The sequence below is a fragment of the Heteronotia binoei genome, chromosome 17 (genome assembly GCF_032191835.1).
Source record: "Heteronotia binoei isolate CCM8104 ecotype False Entrance Well chromosome 17, APGP_CSIRO_Hbin_v1, whole genome shotgun sequence".
Classification (NCBI taxonomy): Eukaryota; Metazoa; Chordata; class Lepidosauria; order Squamata; family Gekkonidae; genus Heteronotia; species Heteronotia binoei.
In genome coordinates this window covers 21,854,362-21,873,008 of record NC_083239.1, presented here as the reverse complement: position 1 = coordinate 21,873,008, position 18,647 = coordinate 21,854,362, and the positions used below count along the sequence as shown (strand labels likewise).

At 46.6% G+C, this 18,647-nt stretch overlaps 1 protein-coding gene across 17 annotated transcripts in view; it reads right to left on the bottom strand.

Annotated features, from left to right (window-relative positions):
- Positions 1-18,647, bottom strand: part of MACF1 (microtubule actin crosslinking factor 1) — a 414,929-nt gene that overhangs the window by 14,814 nt on the left and 381,468 nt on the right. For all 17 annotated transcript variants that reach the window (XM_060258431.1, XM_060258437.1, XM_060258435.1 and 14 more), the window contains 15 exons: positions 16,723-16,896; positions 15,198-15,353; positions 14,104-14,310; positions 13,357-13,476; positions 12,069-12,238; positions 11,250-11,409; positions 10,824-11,018; positions 9,896-10,024; positions 9,639-9,782; positions 9,014-9,202; positions 8,253-8,370; positions 7,579-7,742; positions 6,538-6,700; positions 4,389-4,543; positions 3,657-3,731 (listed from right to left, as the gene is read on the bottom strand). In XM_060258431.1, coding sequence (XP_060114414.1) covers positions 3,657-3,731; positions 4,389-4,543; positions 6,538-6,700; positions 7,579-7,742; positions 8,253-8,370; positions 9,014-9,202; positions 9,639-9,782; positions 9,896-10,024; positions 10,824-11,018; positions 11,250-11,409; positions 12,069-12,238; positions 13,357-13,476; positions 14,104-14,310; positions 15,198-15,353; positions 16,723-16,896 — 2,319 coding nt within the window. The remainder of the gene's footprint in view (positions 1-3,656; positions 3,732-4,388; positions 4,544-6,537; positions 6,701-7,578; positions 7,743-8,252; positions 8,371-9,013; positions 9,203-9,638; positions 9,783-9,895; positions 10,025-10,823; positions 11,019-11,249; positions 11,410-12,068; positions 12,239-13,356; positions 13,477-14,103; positions 14,311-15,197; positions 15,354-16,722; positions 16,897-18,647) is intronic.

The window sequence follows — 18,647 nt, the reverse complement described above, 5'->3', positions numbered from 1 at the left end:
CTGGGTGTGTGAGGGGGTGAGGATGGAGAAGCTTGCAATGCCTAGCCATTTCATGTTTTCCTAGACTCAGAGCATTTTATATTTTAATTTCTGCTGTGATCCTTGTGCTTTTTCACGATGTTTTATTTTAAAAATGCATTGCCAAATTCCAATATTTCCCCACCTTTCCATTTTAAATAAAACATCACAAAAGTTTTAAGCATGTTAGTATTTTAAATTTTTAAAAAATCTTGAATTGTGCTCGTCTGTGTCCTTTATAAAGTTTGTATCTCCTCTACAGGGCATTACATTTAATGACACACATGGCACAGCCCCACAAAGTCTTATTTATGTCAGATTCATCCCTTGTAACAAATGAGTTTCATACGCCTGCTTTAAATTCTTATCTCACTACAGATGCTAATTTTCCTCATTTCCTACCTGTGTAGCATTTCACCCCAGCTCTAATCAAGCTGATTAAATTTTGTATTGTATCTTTGCATGCTGACTCCCATTTTTTGCAGCACCCTCCCACCTTCTGAGGGGGTATAATGGCTCAAGGATCTCCATTCCTACCGGTATCTGATGAAGGGAGATTTGACTGTCAAAAGCTTATACCCCTAAAATCTTGTTGGTTTCTGTGGTGGAACAGGCCTGCTCTGTCCTGCAGGCCCTGCCCTCCAAAATTCTTCCAACATCAACGCCGACGCAGGGATTAGGGGGTTGGCCTTACAGTGGCTTTCCTCCTTCCTTGATGGACGGGGACAAAGGGTGGCAATTGGGGGAGAGCTGTCCCGGAGGCACCCACTAGTGTGTGGGGTGCCACAAGGAGCAGTTCTCTCTCCGATGTTGTTTAACATCTACATGCGCCCCCTTACCCAGATTGCTCGGAAGTTTGGGCTTGGGTGCCATCAATATGCAGATGACACCCAGCTCTATCTACTAATGGACGGACGGCCTGACTGCGTCCCAGAAAACCTGGACCTAGCACTGCAGGCCGTGGCAGGTTGGCTCAGGCTGAGCGGGCTGAAGCTGAATCCAACGAAGACAGAGGTCCTTTGCTTGGGTCACGGTGCCCTGGGAAGGGAAATCCCCTTGCCGGTCTTTGACGGGGTGCTGCTGAAAGCAGCCCATAGGGTCAAGAGCTTGGGGGTTCTTCTAGAGCCTTCATTATCAATGGAGGCACAGATAGCGGCCGCTGCCAAGTCCGCGTTTTTTCATCTTCGACGGGCGAAGCAGTTGGCCCCCTTCCTGGAGCGCTGTGACCTAACAATGGTGATCCATGCTACGGTCACCTCGAGACTGGACTACTGCAACGCCCTCTACATGGGGCTGCCCTTGTGCTGAACTCGGCGGCTGCAGCTGGTGCAGAACGCGGCAGCTAGGCTACTGTTGGGGCTCCCAAGGTAGGAGCACATACAGCCGGGGCTACGCGGACTGCACTGGCTGCCAGTGGTATACCGAGTTCGTCACAAAGTGCTGGTTATCACCTTTAAAGCCCTATGGCCAAGGACCTGCCTATCTGAGGGACCGTCTCTCCCCATATGAGCCCCAGAGAGCGCTGAGGTCAGCTAGAAAAAACCAGCTGAATACCCCTGGGCCAAGGGAGGCCAGATTGAAGGCCACCCGGGATCGGGCCTTGTCTATTGCAGCTCCACTGCTGTGGAATCAACTCCCGGAGGAGGTACGGGCCCTGCGATGCTTAGATCAATTCCGCAGGGCCTGTAAGACCCACCTCTTCAAAATAGCCTTCAACTAATGACAAGCTAAGAAAGTGCCGCTGGAAATGCTTTTAGCTACTGAATCCTATTGAAGATTTAATGTTTATAGCACCATAATGTTACTTTAATATAACCTGTAATCTATTTTTAATCATGATTTTATAAGTATAACTGTCGATGTATAATGTATTTTTATGTTGTGAGCCGCCCTGAGCCTGCCTTGGCGGGGAGGGCGGGATATAAATAAAAGGTATTATTATTATTACTATTATCTGGAGAGGCTTTACTCTCTCTCCAGTAACCTGCCGCTACCACCTGACCTTTGTCAGGAATTGTCCGCTGAGAGTGTCAGGGCTCCCAGCTTCCCTTCCTTGCCTCTGTATTCTCCACTGCCCAGAGTCTGGTCACCACAAGGACCATCTACTGTGTTGTCCCCTAGAGGAACAGCCCCTTGCCACCTGTCTGCCTTCCCTCAGCACTCCTTTTAAAATAGGGTGTCCAAGGCAGTGGAGGTCTATGTGGTACAGAGAACCACTACCAGCATAAAAGTTACAAAATATTTATTAAAAATAAAATGTTCACAAGCATACTTTTGGCACAGCACCAGACTGAGTAAGGAATTAAAAAGAAATGGGTAAAACACAAATCCTCTGCCCCTTTCTCTATACATGCCCTATCAGATGTTAAAATATAGCACGGGCTCCTTAAGAAGGTACAAATCTCTACAGAGCATCCTTTACCTTGAAGCTCTCTGTAGCTCTCCAGGACAGTACATGGTTAAATGGCTGGCTCCTCCAGACCTCACTTAAGAATTCTCTCTGCTCTGATGGGCCCAGCACAAAAGAGAGCCTCCTCCTCACTGCCAGGAGTTTTATCTGCTCCCTTTCCCCTCCCACTGACTCAGTCAGGCGAGGTCAGAAAGGCTTTTTCTGAAGTTTCCAGAAATTTCCAATCTAAAGTCTCTCTAATATTTAATTCCTCCCTGCTTGGGAAAGGGGGAGAGCTTGACTCACTCACTATTTCTCCTGCTAGCTCTATTAGCATTTGTATGAAGGTGGGCAGAGGTATGTCTAGAAAGCAATTGAACTGACTTCCCCTTCTGCCTGTTCTCTGCCCAGAGAGAGAGAAAAAAACTTTTAAAACTCAGAGTTAAGGTTTTGCTCATTTCAAATATAAAAAATTTCTTCACATCCTCTAAGGTGCTACTGGACTTGAATCTTGCCCTTTAATTCCAGAATGCCTGTGAATTGTGACTGTTTGTCTATATCCTGTTTTAAATTGATTTTATGTAGAAATATTTTCTAGGATTTGTATCTTGGCCCCCTTCGGTAACTTTGCATTTCCCCAAAGATCAGGAGCAGGATGATGCAGACCTCTCGTCTGGCCTGGCAGCAGGGAACTTTTCGCACTTTGGGAAAAAATATAATCCATCCTGTTCATTATGTGCCAACAAGGTTGTCGCCTCTGGGGCTTGAGAGCCTTTTCTACCTCCTCTTCTCTTAAGAAATGACACAAAACAAAAAGGAGCTTTGTGTGGACCTACATGGAGGACTGTGCAGTTTGCTGCACAGGAGATGAAAGATGGCCACATCATAAATGATCAGGCTGCCAGAAGCCACCTACTGCCTGGTAGGGTGGGAGGTGGGCAGATTCTTTGCCCTAAAGGCCCCATCTTGAGGACACAAGTGTTGGAGGCTGGCTCTTCCTATTGCCTGTGCTAGTGTCTAACAGTGGCCACAAAATGGGATGGAGACCCCAATCCTGCTACTTGGGGGGGGGGGCCCTTGAGCTGTTTCACACCTTTGCAGAAGAAGCAGTCTAGTAGCCAAATGCTTCCAACGGTTACATTAAGCAGCACAACCGCCAGGGGAAAAGCCTTTGCCAGCCAGAGGCAGCCCCTTAAGGCCATCATCTGCCCACCTCTGCTCTAGAAATCACTGAAACCCTTCGCCTTACCCTGTACTTGTTCTCTCCAATCTGCTCAACTTGGAACCTTTTAGCACATTTGCACTGAGCCACTTGCCTTGTGACCTGTTGGGATCAAAAAGGGAGAAGGAAACAAAAGAAGTGAGAATGAAGATTAATCTTGTCATACTGTGCTGGAACCCGGTGCTTTAGCCCTAAAGAACAGGAAGAATTCTGGCAAAACAGAAGTATAGTGCCCCAGAATTTTCTGTGTTCCCTCCCCAGAATGGCATCACCTCACCAGCGAAGACCATGTAATTTACTGCCTCCTACAACAAATGCATTTGGGGTGAAGCAGGGAGAAGGAGAGTTAGCTGCAGACCCAGCTTTGAGAACCCTCAAAGAGGACCAAGTGCAGGGTACATTCTGTCTCACTTTTAACAGAATCACAAGCAGCATCGACTGGATAAGGCCCCCCCCACTCCACACCACCATTTATTTCTTTCCTCACCTCATGTTTTGTCCTCTTACATTTATTTAGTACCATGAAGGGGTGGGGGGTGGGCATGCAAGCTTTTCACTGCCCAACTGAGAAATAGGAACAAGCAGCTGCTCATGGGACCCAACATGAAGTCGTGAGTCCTCAACTTTTCACTAGAGGACAAGCTCAGAGAAATTTACAACCTGCAGCTACCACTGCTAGCTGAAACTGGGTGCTGTTTGTTACTTCAGAACCCAGAGGGGCCATAGCTTCCCTCCCCCACAGCTGCGTCAAGGCCTTACCTCATCCTCAATTTTGTCTGCATCTGTTGTCGGCCGGTAAGCATCTTTGTTGGGGTGCAGAGCAGCTACAAACTCATAGTAGTCAATATAGCCATCTCCATCACGGTCAAAGATGTCAGCTACAGCAGTCATCTCTAACTTAGTTGTGGGGAATTCTGAAAGAGAGAGGATGAAGCATGTGTTAACGCTAAACCCTTTTTTTTACTTGCCATGTTGCAGGATTGGTCCTGAAATATCAGACAAAATTCCCATCTCCCAAAGATAACCAGAAAGATGCCTCGAGAATCTCCAACAAGCAGGGCACACTGGGATATGCTCATCTTCCATGAGCCATAAGTAGCCAGAGGCATGCATGGCCTCTGAAGGAAAAGGCTGGGTTTCTGGCAAATGCCACCATCCCTACCTCCCATCTTAATCCTTCAGTAAAAAATATTTTAACTAGCATCACCCTTTTATTTAATTATCCCTTGCTTTTCTCCCCAACCCCAAGGGGCTTCCAACATCAATCTCAGTAATAAGAGAGAGAGAGACAGACAGACAGACAGACAGACATTCATTCAGACATTATCGACATGAGGACAGGCTTGTTTGGTCAACCCAACAGCCAACAATGCAGGTTCCCCTCCATCTTCCTTGCCTCCAGTCTCCCTGCTGCAAACTGTCCACCCTGCCCAGCCCCACAGCCTTTTCAGTTTATTTAAAAATCAGCAATTAAATATTGTTACAACAATATGTGAATCAGGTTCTCTGAATTCCCAGCTTTCACTAAAAAGAAGTCTTTTGCTTCTCTCATGGCTGAGAAATCAGGGGAAAGCCACAGCTACATAACAAGAGGAGACAGAGACTTGCTTCTTTTTTAAGAGCTGGAAATTGAAAGAACTTGATAAGACTGTTAAAAACAGTATATGATATTCAGTTGCCAATTAAAACAACTAAAAAGCCACCTGGTGGCAGGGAACATGGCTGCCACAAGGACTTGGGCTTGGATGCCATGTGAGTGGGGCCAGGAAAATCCAAACTCAGGCACACACATTGGAAGCCATACAACATTTGCTGTGATCTTTCCCAAAGTTTTGCAGCAAAGGCGGCTTGGGAAAGGCTGGAGAAAAGTCAGGGGAACACCAGGAGGTGCATGAATGCAAATGCACCACAATGCTGTAAAGACGCAGGAAGTGGAGGGAGACAGTATTGAACCTAAGGCAGATAACCTGAGTGGGAAAGGTCAGAGGAAGTGGGACTATTTCCTTGTTTGCCTGTTTCTTTCTTCACTGACTTCTCATTACCAGGAGGGGAGGGAGGGGCTGTGGCTCAGTAGAAGAACCTCTGCTTGGCATGCAGAAGGCCCCAAGTTCAATCTCTGGCATCTCCAGTTAGAAGGACCAGCTAAGAGGCGATGTGAAAGATCTCTCCCTGAGACCGATGCTGCCATGGAAGCTAGCTGAGTGAACCCAGTCTGAGTCACGCACTCTCAACTGAATCCCTCTCACAGGGCTGATGTGAGGATAAAATAGAGGACAGAATGATGTAAGCCAGGGGTGGCCAATGGTGGCTCTCTAGATGCTTTTTGCCTACAACTCCCATCAGCCCCAGCCATTGGCCATGCTGGCTGGGGCTGATGGGTTGTAGGCAAAAAACATCTGGAGAGCTACCGTAGGCCCCCCCTGATGTAAGCCATTTTGATCCCCATGGGGGAGAAAAGGCTGGGTATAAACAAATGCTCCCCGTTCAGGGAAAACTAGCCTATCAGGAAGAAGCGTTCTAAGCCTAAGCCTCATCTTCTCTCTAAGCACAGTCATTTCTGCACACATTTTTCAGGAAGGAGCAGTTCACCTTGTGAGCCCCATTTGCAATCTGGGTCTGCCACCCAAGAACTTGGTGGGAGTGGCAAAAGGGAACTGCCCTTCCTCTTTGCTATGAGGGGCTTCCTCAGCCTCCCAATCGGCCCCAACAGAGCATGACAGGGTGAAGACTGTATCTAGTCAGCAGTAGATGCCAGGCGGCACACAGTCCACCCTCCATGCAGTGGAGGACGCTTTGCTTTGTTTGCACTTGTGAGTGGGAAATCTTACTGATTTCAAACTTGCTGCTTAAATTCAGAGAGCAGCTGGTAAAAGTTGCACAACTGGATCAAAACCAGACACATGCTTACTAGATGCCAGGATCCCATCAATGAACTCCTGCCGGGTGATTTTTCCATCCTGGTCTTTGTCAATCCGTCGGAAAAAGTCCATGACGCGAGACTTCTTGTGGTTCATCCAGCGCATATACTTCTTCCGCCAGACATCAAAGTCAAAGTTTGCAAACTCTTTCAACTGGAAGAAGGAAAGAATAATTTGTTTGAAGTCTCCTCTGGCAGAGAAACACGGTAGCAAAAGTTGCCCTGTTCTGAGATAAGGAAGCAGCAGCAGTTTTGGCCTGGCCAAAATATACTAAAGGAGACAGAGATGGAAAAGGTGGACCTGCTTATCCAGCTGATATCTTAAACAAGGCAAGAGACCACGAGCAAATCTACTTTGCAGGGCTAGCATGGAATACTATTTATAGGAGAGCAGACACAAGAGAGGCTCCCTTTGGATGATGCTTTAGTCCTACTAACTGCAAAACCACTCCCCACTCCCAAGTGGTCATGTGGTCACTACAGTCTGGAGGCAAATCTAGCTTGAGAGCAGCAAACCAATACATTGATTGGTGTTATTTGGTATTTGCTGATGAAGTGAAAACACTTCTCTGTAAAATGCTTATTATTTTTCTCCCACAGGTTTCCCTTGTGCTCACATTTTTAAAATGGAAACCAACAGAGACTGATTTAAAGGTACTGCTGAATTTGGCAGAAGAACTGGCACTGGCAGAAGAATTAACTAATTGGATCTGTGTACCTAAAACCAGATGCTTTGCATACACTCTGGTTTCTTAGGTAAACAGACAGTCTTTGACTACAAGACATTATCTCATTTGTAAGTCCTTGTTGGAACACTATATTTTCCACATTTAAACTTGGACACACCATATACTAGCTAGCAGTACCAAAGCCACACTCATAGCCTTCTGTAACTATCAGCAGAAGAGGCAATTTAAGGCAGGCTGGGACACCCACCAGCTTCTTCTGGACACAAGCCCTATTTCCACGGAACGTACCCGCTCTGTGGGTGTTTGCAAAGATCTGAGGAGCGGGGCTGGGGGGGACTGTTACCTCTTCCAGTCGGTCCAGGGCATCGTTGAGCTTGCGCTGACGCTCCAGTGCCAGAAGCCACACCTGCTGCCACCTGGCTGACAGCTGGTTGATCCGTGGGTTCTTTGCTTCTGATTGGGAAAGGATGGGCATGGGAGGAGGGGCAGTCTGGCTCAAGGACTTCCCTGGAAACATAAAGAAAGTGGGGGGGGGGGGGAATTGAGCAAATCGAGCAGAGAAGGAAAGGTAGAGAGAGAATGAAATTATTCTGGTTGAGGCAGCAGGATGGATTGTAGGGGAGAACACAAAAGCTGAATGCTGATGTCTCCCCAGCAGCTGAAGTGACTGAAAAGTCTGGCAACCTGCTCTTGCTGACAGAGTGTGTGTGAGAACTGCTTTGTCATTAGGATCTGGAGTAATGAGATACTCTAGGACCCTGAAGCCATCCCATCCCAGATTTCAATCTGAGTAGCAGACAAAAGAGCTCAAGTGTCCAAGGCCTTGTTTTGAAAAGTGAGGTTCAGTTCTGGGATATACCAAATAATCACAGTGCTCCTCCCCAACCAACCCTCCTTTTCACTTCCTTTGCAAACAGAGCCAGGGGACCTCAATTGGTAAGCCAAGGCCCATGGCTCTCAAGCAGGTGAGTCCTGGTCCCTGCCCTGTCCCCCAAGACAACTAAGGTTCCAACTTACGATTGCTCCGGGATTTCTCAGTGAAAGGCCCATGCGTTGGCTCAGTGGCTTTCCTCTTGTATGTCTTTGTGACCCGGTCCACGTCTGGCTGCTTTCGTGTCATTTCTTCCATGAAGGACTGTAAAATACAATTTTAAAAAACAGGACTCAGGGAGGGGGATAGAGAAGAGAATATTGTGTTTACTGGGTGCTTTATGCTCCTCCTGTGGGGCAGGTCAAGGAGCTCTGCAGGGAACCTGAACCCGAACCCTGGACTCATCATGTCTTCTAATTTAAAGCAAGTGTTGCTTACATATTTTCAAGTACTCTGTGATTAAAACTTTTAAGAATCCAAGTTCCCGGGCCCAGAATTACTGCCATATTTGGTGGCATTTTCTTCATACAGCCCCAAAGCACCTCAGTTGAATGGGGCAGCCGGATGTGGTCTGAGCCACAAGGGCCACTAGGAAGGCTAAGGGGTGAAATCTCTCCCTCTGCCATCCTAGATTAGATTATGTGCACATAAAGAAGGAGAAAAGATGTGCCCATAGTCTATGGGAAGTCCCATGGCAATAAACAGCAGCAGCCTGCAAACACTCAGCCAAAGATGAAATCAAATAAAAAGGCAGGCAGGAGGCAGAAAGGAAACCAACAAGTAGGGCTTTTTTTGAGCAGGAACGCAGTTCCATCTGGCTGGGTGTCAGGGGGTGTGGCCTAATATGCAAATGAGTTCTGGCTGGGCTTTTTCTACAAAAAAAGCCCTGCCAACAAGGAAGACTGACCTGGTGCTCTGTGATGAGGGCTTTCACTTGCTCTATGTTCTGAGGCATTGGGTCCTGATCCCGCTGGATCAGCGTGGTCTCAGCCCATTGAATCCACGCCAAGAGCTCCTCCAGAAGTTCTGCATTGGCCACCAGCTCTGAGAGCGCTGCTTCGAGGCGTTGCTGATGCTGCTTCGCCCATGTGAGAACCTGGCAAGGAAAGCAGTGAGAAGCCAAAGAAGGGAGGAATCAGAGGTGACCTTTTTGACCTTTGTTAGCCCTACAATTCCATAAAACTTTGAAAAAATTTTGATCTGTTAACTCATGTTTTCGATATAAACAACTGCTCTTGGCTAAGCAATAATGATTTTTTAAAAAGAGTCTCGACTGAGAAACAGCACTTGAAAATAAAGGATGTGTAAACTATAGCTGGAGAGGATGCACACAGGAAAGTTATTCTAGGGATCATGAAAGTAATCAACTACTGACACCTCCCCTTTCACAAACTACCTTCTATGATATCACAGCAGCTGAACCAACAACGGAGGGAACAGAGCTTACAGGCAACAAGGTGGTGTTTATCCTACCAATAACTTTACAAATGTCAGCCTCTCTGCAAATGGCAAAGGTCTGCCTTATAACTCACCTCTTCAAAGCGGGCACGGATGATGGTAATCCAGTGTTTGATGGTGGTGACGCAGTCCGGGTGGCACACAGCTAAAATGACTTCCCCCATTGCAACAGCAGAGTTCACATCCAGCCTTTTCTCTTCCACTTTCTTCATGAACTCCTGAACAACAGAGACGCAGGAACTTAACACACAGCAGTGCCCCTGAAAAGATAAAACCAGGACCAAACACCTCCCCACCTCCCCCCAGAGCTACCCTATAAAAAAGTGCCCACCTTGTGCACATCGATGAGTGCCTGCAGAGCTTCAGCATCATCAGGCAAAGCTCCCCTGAAGCGGAGGGTCTGCTCGGCTTCAGACAGCCACTCCAGCAGCATGTGGACGGCAGTCCGGAACTCCTCAGCCTGGGAAGAAAGGGCAACAAGCTGAATCTTCCCCTGGAAGCAAGGGCTTCAGAAAAACCTCATAGCACTTGAACCAATGGGACACAAAGTGCTCAGCATCCTCTCTTTCTGGACGGTGACCAGGCAGTAGGCCCAGGAAGGCTCATGCAGGACATGGGAGCCACAGCCAGCCACCCACCTAGGTCTCAACTCTCCACCATGAGGCTGTCAGAGTTTTCTGGCTGTCTCAGCTTTGGGAGGGGCTTCCTAGGCAAAAGGAGCAATTAGGCATGAACTTATCAGTGACCCAGAAGGACATAAGAACAACCCTGATGGACCAGACCATCATCCTGTCTCACATGGGCCAGCCAGTTTTCTTGGGAGGCCATCAACAGGGCAGAGAGGCTGAGGCCTTCCCTGATATTGCCTCCTGGCACTGGGATTCAGAGGCTGACTGCCTCTGAATGTGAAGGTTTCCTTAGTCACAGTGGCTAGTAGCCACTGATGGACCTATTCTTGATGGACCTGTCTGATCCCCTTTTAAAGCCACCTGCACCTGTGGCCATCACTACATCCTCTGGCAGCAACTTCCACATTTTAATTACTCATTGAGTAAAGTATTTAAAGAAGCACTAGTTTTCACTGCTAAAATCCAAACAAGCCACATAAAGTTGTACCGGCACATGCCAGTCACAAAAAGGCACACAGCAGCAGCAAACAGAGTCCTGAAGCCATCCACCCTTCTTCCCTCCTGCTGGGCTAGCAAATGCCAAAGAGATGCAACACAGGCCTGCAAGCACAGACGGTTTCCTCCTCCCACCTGCTTCAAGGCCTGCTCCAGCCGGGTCTGCTTCAAGACGGACATCTTGCAGACGATGTCCCAGCGGTTGCTCAGCTCTTGTAGTTGTACCTTCACCCATGTGGTGTCATCGCGGCTGTTCTCAATCAACTCCCGTCCAGAACGTTTCAGTACCTGCACTGTGCCCGTTCGTTTGCCAAGCTCCTTTTGGAAAACCTACCGGGGGGGGGGGCAGGGGGGAGGGGAGGGCAGGAGAAGCAGGGAAGGCAACTTCAGTGGATGTCTCTGCAGGGGCTTTTTGAACCCCCCTAAGTTCAAGGCTTTGGCACATCAATACAGGCTTCAGCCCAAGCACATTGATCTGAAAGCCACACTGGACGTAGCAACGCCAGGCAACTAGACTCTGTGAGCCACAACACTGCACAGCTTCTTCATTCCAGCTGTTACCTTGTGGGCATCCATTAAGTTCATGACCAGATCCAGATCCCCGTGCACAGGCTGATCTTCAGCCAACTGTGGCTCCACCTTGTACAGCCAGTCCACCAAAGCTTGCAAGGCATCCATGAACTGGCCGGAGAAAAGTAACGCCTCTTCCAGTTTGTGCTGCCTGTAAAAAGGAGAATGTTTCAGATAGAATCCACAGAGCAATGCAAAAGAGACTAACTTTATTGAAAAATGACGCTCCTTACTAGACTACTTGGTAAACAAAAACTTTATACCACTTGGTTCGGCACAACTACAGAGATGGCTATAAAAATTGTTTTTCCAAGACAGGAAATGTTATCACTCTTTGTTACAAATACATTTTGTTGGTAATACTTTATACCTCTCTACCTCCACATAAGCTAATTTTCTGTGAATTCACTGTTGTCTGTGTAAATCTAATCTCAACTTTAATAAAATAATTTTTTTTAAAAAGGAGGGTTTCAGTTGTCCCAAGAGTAGCCCATCCTCTTATAAAATATAGAGTTTCTCTGAGCCCTGGTTTGTATTTTTATGAACACAAGGTGGGATATATGACCTTAGGGCTCTCGTTCTTAAGGCATCAACATGATATGAGCAGGAACCAAAGTAGCAAACTTGCAGCTGACCCGATCGGATCTGCCACCATCACTCCAAATCCTCCCTATGCACCTAGTAATCCAGCCTCCTTGTTATAGACACATATACCCCACAAGCAAGGTGGCTTGGTGTTTCTGGCATCCATACCCCTAGGATCCAAATTTGTTATAAAAACCTACCAAGGATGTCCTAGTGGGCACTCACCTCTCCACAGATTTTCCGCACACTGTATCCCATTTGTCTCGGACTTCTCCAAGAAGATGATCCAGGCTTTGGGTGTCATCTGGAAACTGAGCTTTCTCCTTCAGGGCTCTTCCTGTCCGAATTGTGGTGTCATAGACAGGCTGTTTGCTACCTAGAGTTTTTTGGAACTCCTGACCATTTTTTCCGGGGGGGGAAAAAAAGGAAAATATTTATTTATTTATTTTAAAAAACATACAGTATATATTAGGCTGGAGATGACGCCAGTAACTTCAGACACAGAGAAACATCCCCAATATGCTTTCAAATTTTAGTTTGGGAAAGATGCTCCCTCAAGGAGAGCTCAGCTGTTCTGCTGCAGCACAGCTAACATGCTTGTGCAGGAAGAGTGTCCCCTTGTGTTTAAAATAAGCAGTACAAGGTTCCTGGCTCAATCCCAGCCATGCCCAGTTTTGCAATGCACTTTCACTCACACTGAATATTGCACTTTCAAAGCACTTTAGTGATTGCCTGCATGTGGACTTCGCTATTTCACACAGTAAAATCCAGTTGCAAAGTACACTGAAAGTGGACTGAAAGTGCATTATTCAACATGTGAAAGTGCTACTCAGGCAAAAGGGCCTTGAAGGACCTCTGTGCTTGATACCTCAGTGGGCCACTGGCAAGGGATCAGGGAGTGACTTCTGCCCCTGGGCAAGGCAGGGGATGTGTCACAACATTCATATTTGATACACAAACAGTTAGGAGGTTCAACTGCTTTAAATACTGGTTGGAGTGGTAAGTGTGAACAAAACTCATTTGGCACTAATCATTTTCATAAATGTTAAGTCCAGATAACTCATCTAGCAATTAGGGTTTTCTGGGCTGCGTTTTGGGGGAAATGCATCCAGAACCTCCTGGCCACACTGGAGAATTTCCACTGTTTAGGATGTTTCTGGGTTAGATTTACTTGTTTATGAAGGACTGCTAACATAAAGAGATGCAGTTTTCCAAACAGGAGAGTGGTGTGGGTAGATACTTCTCAGTCTTGTAAGGCTTACTTTGCTCTTTCCACAGATTTTCAATCAGCAAGATGTGCTATATTTACAAAGCCTGAATGTGTGCTCAGGTTCTTTTAACAGTCAAGGAGCAACTGTTAAGGAATCTGGGCTCTTGACTGACCAGGAAAATCAGACAAATGCACACTTTTCTTCACCAGAATCCCAACAACGACACCTAAATGCCAGGAGGTTTCCTGGAAAATGATCTGGGATGAACTGCTGCTTTCTGTTCCAGGAAGTTGGATTCTAACCTTGTGCTTAGAGAGCTGCAGCTTGATCTTGTCAGGATCATTAGAAATTTCCAGCTCAGAGTCCAGATGATTCTCTGCATCTTCCAACCAGTCAACCAGTTTCTTCCAAGCTTCATGGAACTGCAATGATTCCCAAGGTACAAAAAGTGTGCTTAGAAGTTAATCTTGTAGTTTTCAAAATTCACTGTGAGCATCCAGTGCCAAAACTGCATCTCAGTTCTAGTAAACTCTTGCCTAACCACCTTTTCCCCAGTCTCAGCTCTTGGCATTTCTTCTTTCCTCAACATAAAAACTCCTGAGCTGACAAAATCTTCTCCTGGCTAGAATCTTCCACAAGTCTTTCCACTGCCTCTGCTGCCATTCTACATTAAGTTTCTAGTGCTCATGATTAAAATTCTTTACTCGGTCTGGATTTCCTCATTCACTGTCCCGCTTACGCTCTTGCTCCTTCTCTTCTGAACATAGTTATGATTCCTCATCTCCCTTTGGCCATTTTGCTTTCCAAGCCTGATCAATCCATTTCTTGATTGCTCATCCATCCTGCCTCACCATCAGCACTCCTCCACTGCTGCCTATCCCCCCTAGAACCACTAATCATCACATTCTGACCAATCCCTGCTCTGCCCTACCCTTTGCAGTGCCATTCTGCTGAGCAGGAACAGCATCACAATGACAATACTCAAGCCACATCCACCAGGACAAAAGTGAGCAACAGTGCCTTCTTATCCCACAGGCTGAGTCCCTCACCTGTTTTGCCCGCTTTCGAGCATCATCCAGAGCCCGTCCCCTCTCAACTGAACGCTGGACGACCTTCTCCCAGCGCGACTGGACGCTGACTAGGAGGTTCTTGATCAAGACCACGTCCTGTTTCTGACTCAAGAATTTCAGCTGGTTCCCAGTTTGATCCAAACCAATAATCTGGTCCCGATGAGCATTCACTTCATTGGCAAAGACCTGGAGAAAGACAATGGGCAGTCCCCCCATGGGTCCCTCAGGTGCCATACAATGCAAAGAAGTAAATTTTTCTAGAATGAAAGGTTGTGAAGAAAAGTCAGAGCTCCAATGTAGTTCCCACTTGCCAGGAAGCTTGCTGGATAACCTTGGGCCAGTCACTGGCACTGCCTTGTGGCCTAAATACCTCATAGGACTGTTGTGGATATAAAAAGGAGGGGAGGATCACACACACTGCCGTCAGCTCCCTGGAGGAAGGGTGACATAAAATGTACTAGATAGGCCTTCTACTGGGAACCACCATAGCAGATGGCTTAGAGATCTGGGAGACTTGGAAGTCCAAATCCCAAGTCTTCTACAGCTCTGCCAGTTAAAGGTTCCATGTATGACAAAAGGGAATAACGCAACCAACTTCCCAAAATTGTTGTGAAGACAAAACACACTAGGAATGCAGTAGGAAGACTGCAGATTGAAGCACCTGCAGAGGCAGTTGAGTAAGACTTGAGTCCAGCAAGATTTCTAGGCTATTGAGAGTCAAAGCTCAGGTATCTGACAAAGGGAGCTTTGACTCTCAAACGCTTACACCCTGAAAATCTTGTTCATCTTTAAGGTGCTATTGGACTTGAATCTTTCTCTTGTACTGCAGACCAACATGGTCACCCACTTGAAACTATCTGCAGAAGTGGATGTGTCCCAAAACCAAGGCTGGCAAATGTCCTCCTTGACAATCAAAATACACCACCCAACTAATCTTAAGAACAAACCTAACCCTTATTCCTCCAAAGAAAATGACAGAACTGTAGAATTAGAAACCAAAGCCCACAAAAATCCTCAACTATTTCTAACATTTCAGCTAAACACAACTGATAAGGAGTACCAGGTGCCATTACCTTGTGATCCTCTATCTGTGAGAGCACGGTGCTGAGGATGAGGCTGGGCGAAGGGGCCACGTTCAAGCTCTGCTCAGCCAGGGTTAGCCAGTTGATGAAATCCTGGAGGGAGTTCTGGAACTCTGTGGCCAAGTTGAGTGCTTCTTCCAGCTTGGACTGGGAGGGGCGGGGGGGGGGGGGGTAGAGGTGGCAGAGTGAGAAAGAGCAGAATGGGAACCCAAGTTCACAAAAGCTGTCACAAATGCTTGTCTTGCTGAAGAGAGCCTCCTCCATTCAATCAGAGAGCATGTCCTGCTGCCTAAAAGATGACTCTTTTCTCAACAGGGAAACTCTCTTTGGAAGCACCTCAAGAATTAATATGGCAGTTCACTGAGCCAAATCTTGCCGCAATCCTGAAGAAAGACGCTTTCCCCCATAGAAGATACTGGTAGCACACCATACAAATTAGATACTGTGCCGACAAACACATGAAACTGTCTTATATTAAATCAGACCATCAATCCATCAAGGTCTGTATTATCTAGTCTACCAGCAGCATCTCTCCAGAGTCTCAGAAACTTTCACATCACCTACTTCCTGATCAACTGGAGATGCCAGGGATTGACCCTAGGCCTTCTGTATGGAATATTACCTTCTATTCTACTGAGCCAAACCCTTGGTCCATCAAGGTCACTACTGTTTACTCTGCCTGGCAGTGGTTCAGGCTGAGGCCTTTCACATCACCCTACTGCCTGATCTTTTAAATTGGGGATTCCAGGGATTGAACCTGCAACTTGCCACTTGCCAAGCAGATGGTCTGTCACTGAGCCACAGCCCCTTTCCTGGAAGAAAAAGCAGTGGTGGAGTGGAATGTCTTGACCACAATATCTAGCTTTCTACCTTACTATTAGCAACTTCTCAGTAGGACAGTAAAGATCCTTGTGGTCCAGACTGGGAAGTCTAACAGAAACTGAAATGGGTTTCTGCGTTCTCTTGGCTTCCAAAACTGTGCTCTGCCCCAGCCCTTAAATTAAGCACTGCATGTTGATTATAGCTAGACGTTTCACTCTTCTAACTCAGACTCCTATTGAAATATCAGTCTTTTTCCAATTAACACCATCGCCACCCTGATCAAATACCTCCCAAGTTCTAACATTTCCTGTGTGAAGCACCCAGGGTGGGGTGGGGGGGTTCACTTTGCTTTTGGGGCTCTGCCTGCATGGACTCTCTTTCCTTCTCGTATATGGGTCAGAGACTGTGTCAGAGCTGTGACTCAGCAATAGAGCACCAGCTTTGCATGCAAAAAGTCCTGGATTCAGCCCTGGCATCTCCAGTTTGCAGGTATTGGGGGGGAAAGATGGTTCGTTGCATGAGACTCCTGGAGAGGAGACAATCCTGAGCTAGATGTGCTAGATGTGCAAGGGATTGACTGAGCTTGGAAGGGCAGGGGACTGGGGTTCCTCTGGATGCTGATTTTCCCCAGCACCATTACGAGCATAGTAATTTGGTAGTGCAGTTTTAACCCCACACATCCCTTGCACGCTACCTTTCTCTCTTCCATCTTTGTACTGATGAGGCCCCATTTCTGTTCCAGGAGGGCCACACTTTGCTCTGTCTTTGATCCAGATCCAGAGTCATCCCGACTCAGAAGCATCAGCCGCCCCTTCGCCAAGAGCTGGCTGTAGACCTCCTCATTGGCTTTAAACTGGGCATAGAGCTCCTACAGAAAAGAATAATCAAGAACACATTAAACAAGAGAGGCTTCCAAGGACATGTTATCAACTTGAGCAAGCACAGGAACAAGGGAAACAGCCCACATCACTAACCTCTTTTGCCATGTGTGATCATACCAACAATTTTTGGCCGATTGCAGCTTCCAAACATATTCTCAAATGTTAAATATTCATGATGCTTTTATATTTTTGTTGTATTGCTCATAGCAATTTTATTTTTACTTGCCTTATTGTTGGCTAACTGTTTTTCTCTCCAGAAGCTGTGCTTTTGTTTGTTCTCACTTGGGCAAAACTTCACTTTATAGAAGAAGACTGCAGATTTATACCCCACCCTTCTCTCTGAATCAGAGACTCAGAGCAGTTTACAATCTCTGATATCTTTCCCCCCCACAACAGACACCCTGTGAGGTAGGTGGGGCTGAGAGGGCTCTCACAGCACCTGCCCTTTCAAGGACAACTCCTGAAAGAGCTATGGCTAACCCAAGGCCATTCCAGCAGCTGTAAGTGGAGAAGTGGGGAATCAAACCCAGTTCTCCCAGATAAGAATCCACACGTTTAACCACTACACCAAATTGGCTATCAGACGGTGTATGTGTTTATGTCAGACTGTGCTCATTAGCCAAAGCAACACCTCTTGCCCTTGCATGCATCCTGACACTATCTCTGTTTCTGTTACAGTGATTGATTCTCCAACAGTCCCTTATTCTGAACTTCCCCTTTCCACTTTTTTTTTAATGCATCTCTTCATTCTAGATAGCAGCCTGATAAGCCCAGTCTGGCCTCAGCATGGGAGGACTTGGGAGCTAAGCAGGGTTGACCATAGTCAGTACTTAGACTGCTAGGGAAGAGCGGGGTTGCTATGCAGAGGAAGGCAATGGCAACCTACTGGTGCTACCTCATAAATGGAATGGCCCATGGAAAGGATCACCATGTGTGATCTTAGTGTGCACATTCTTCATGTGGGATGAATTTCCTCTTTTGACATTCAATGGAATTACACTGGAATTTCTGGGAAACTTTCTACTTATATATATGCTGAATTTAAGAGTATTGTGCCCCCACTTGCATCTCACACCAGGTCATGAGACCAAGTTAAAAGGTATCTAAAATTTTGTCGTGACTTGAGCGTGCATCGATCCAGTCAAGGTGAAGGCAGGTGAAATTAATTATTATGAACATTCTCTATTTTGTCAATTCTGCAGTTTTGTCATTCACCTCAAGGTTACCCTCAGAATTTGATATAGGTAGGCAATGTTATTTTTCTTTGGGCCTTCTTTCTGTGTAAGAGCTTGTTTCTAGCTTACTGGACTTGATGCTGTCTCTAGCCTGGATAGCAAGACCATCCTCCTCTATTTTGTCTACAGATTTTATATCCAGGGATAAATGTATCTCAGTAATATTTTCTAAAACACCCACTCTGTCTTTTCATTTAGCACACCAACCATTCTGGGCTCCATTCTGCACAGGAGGTTTCTAGCATTCACATGCTATTCCCTACACATTGGCACGATTCATGCATAAAATCAACTTATGGTTTGTCATTACCGAACTGTGCTGGGGGAATCGTCACCTCATATGCCCCCTTGTCCTTCTCCTACAGCATGGTTGAGCAATGGCATGTTGTGAAAACAAACTATGTTTTTTGTCATTTTTTCCCAAATCACAACTATGGTTTGTTCCCTGTATCCAAGCCACTTTTTATTCGTAGCTTGGAATCCAGGTTTGGAGAGTAGGGAAT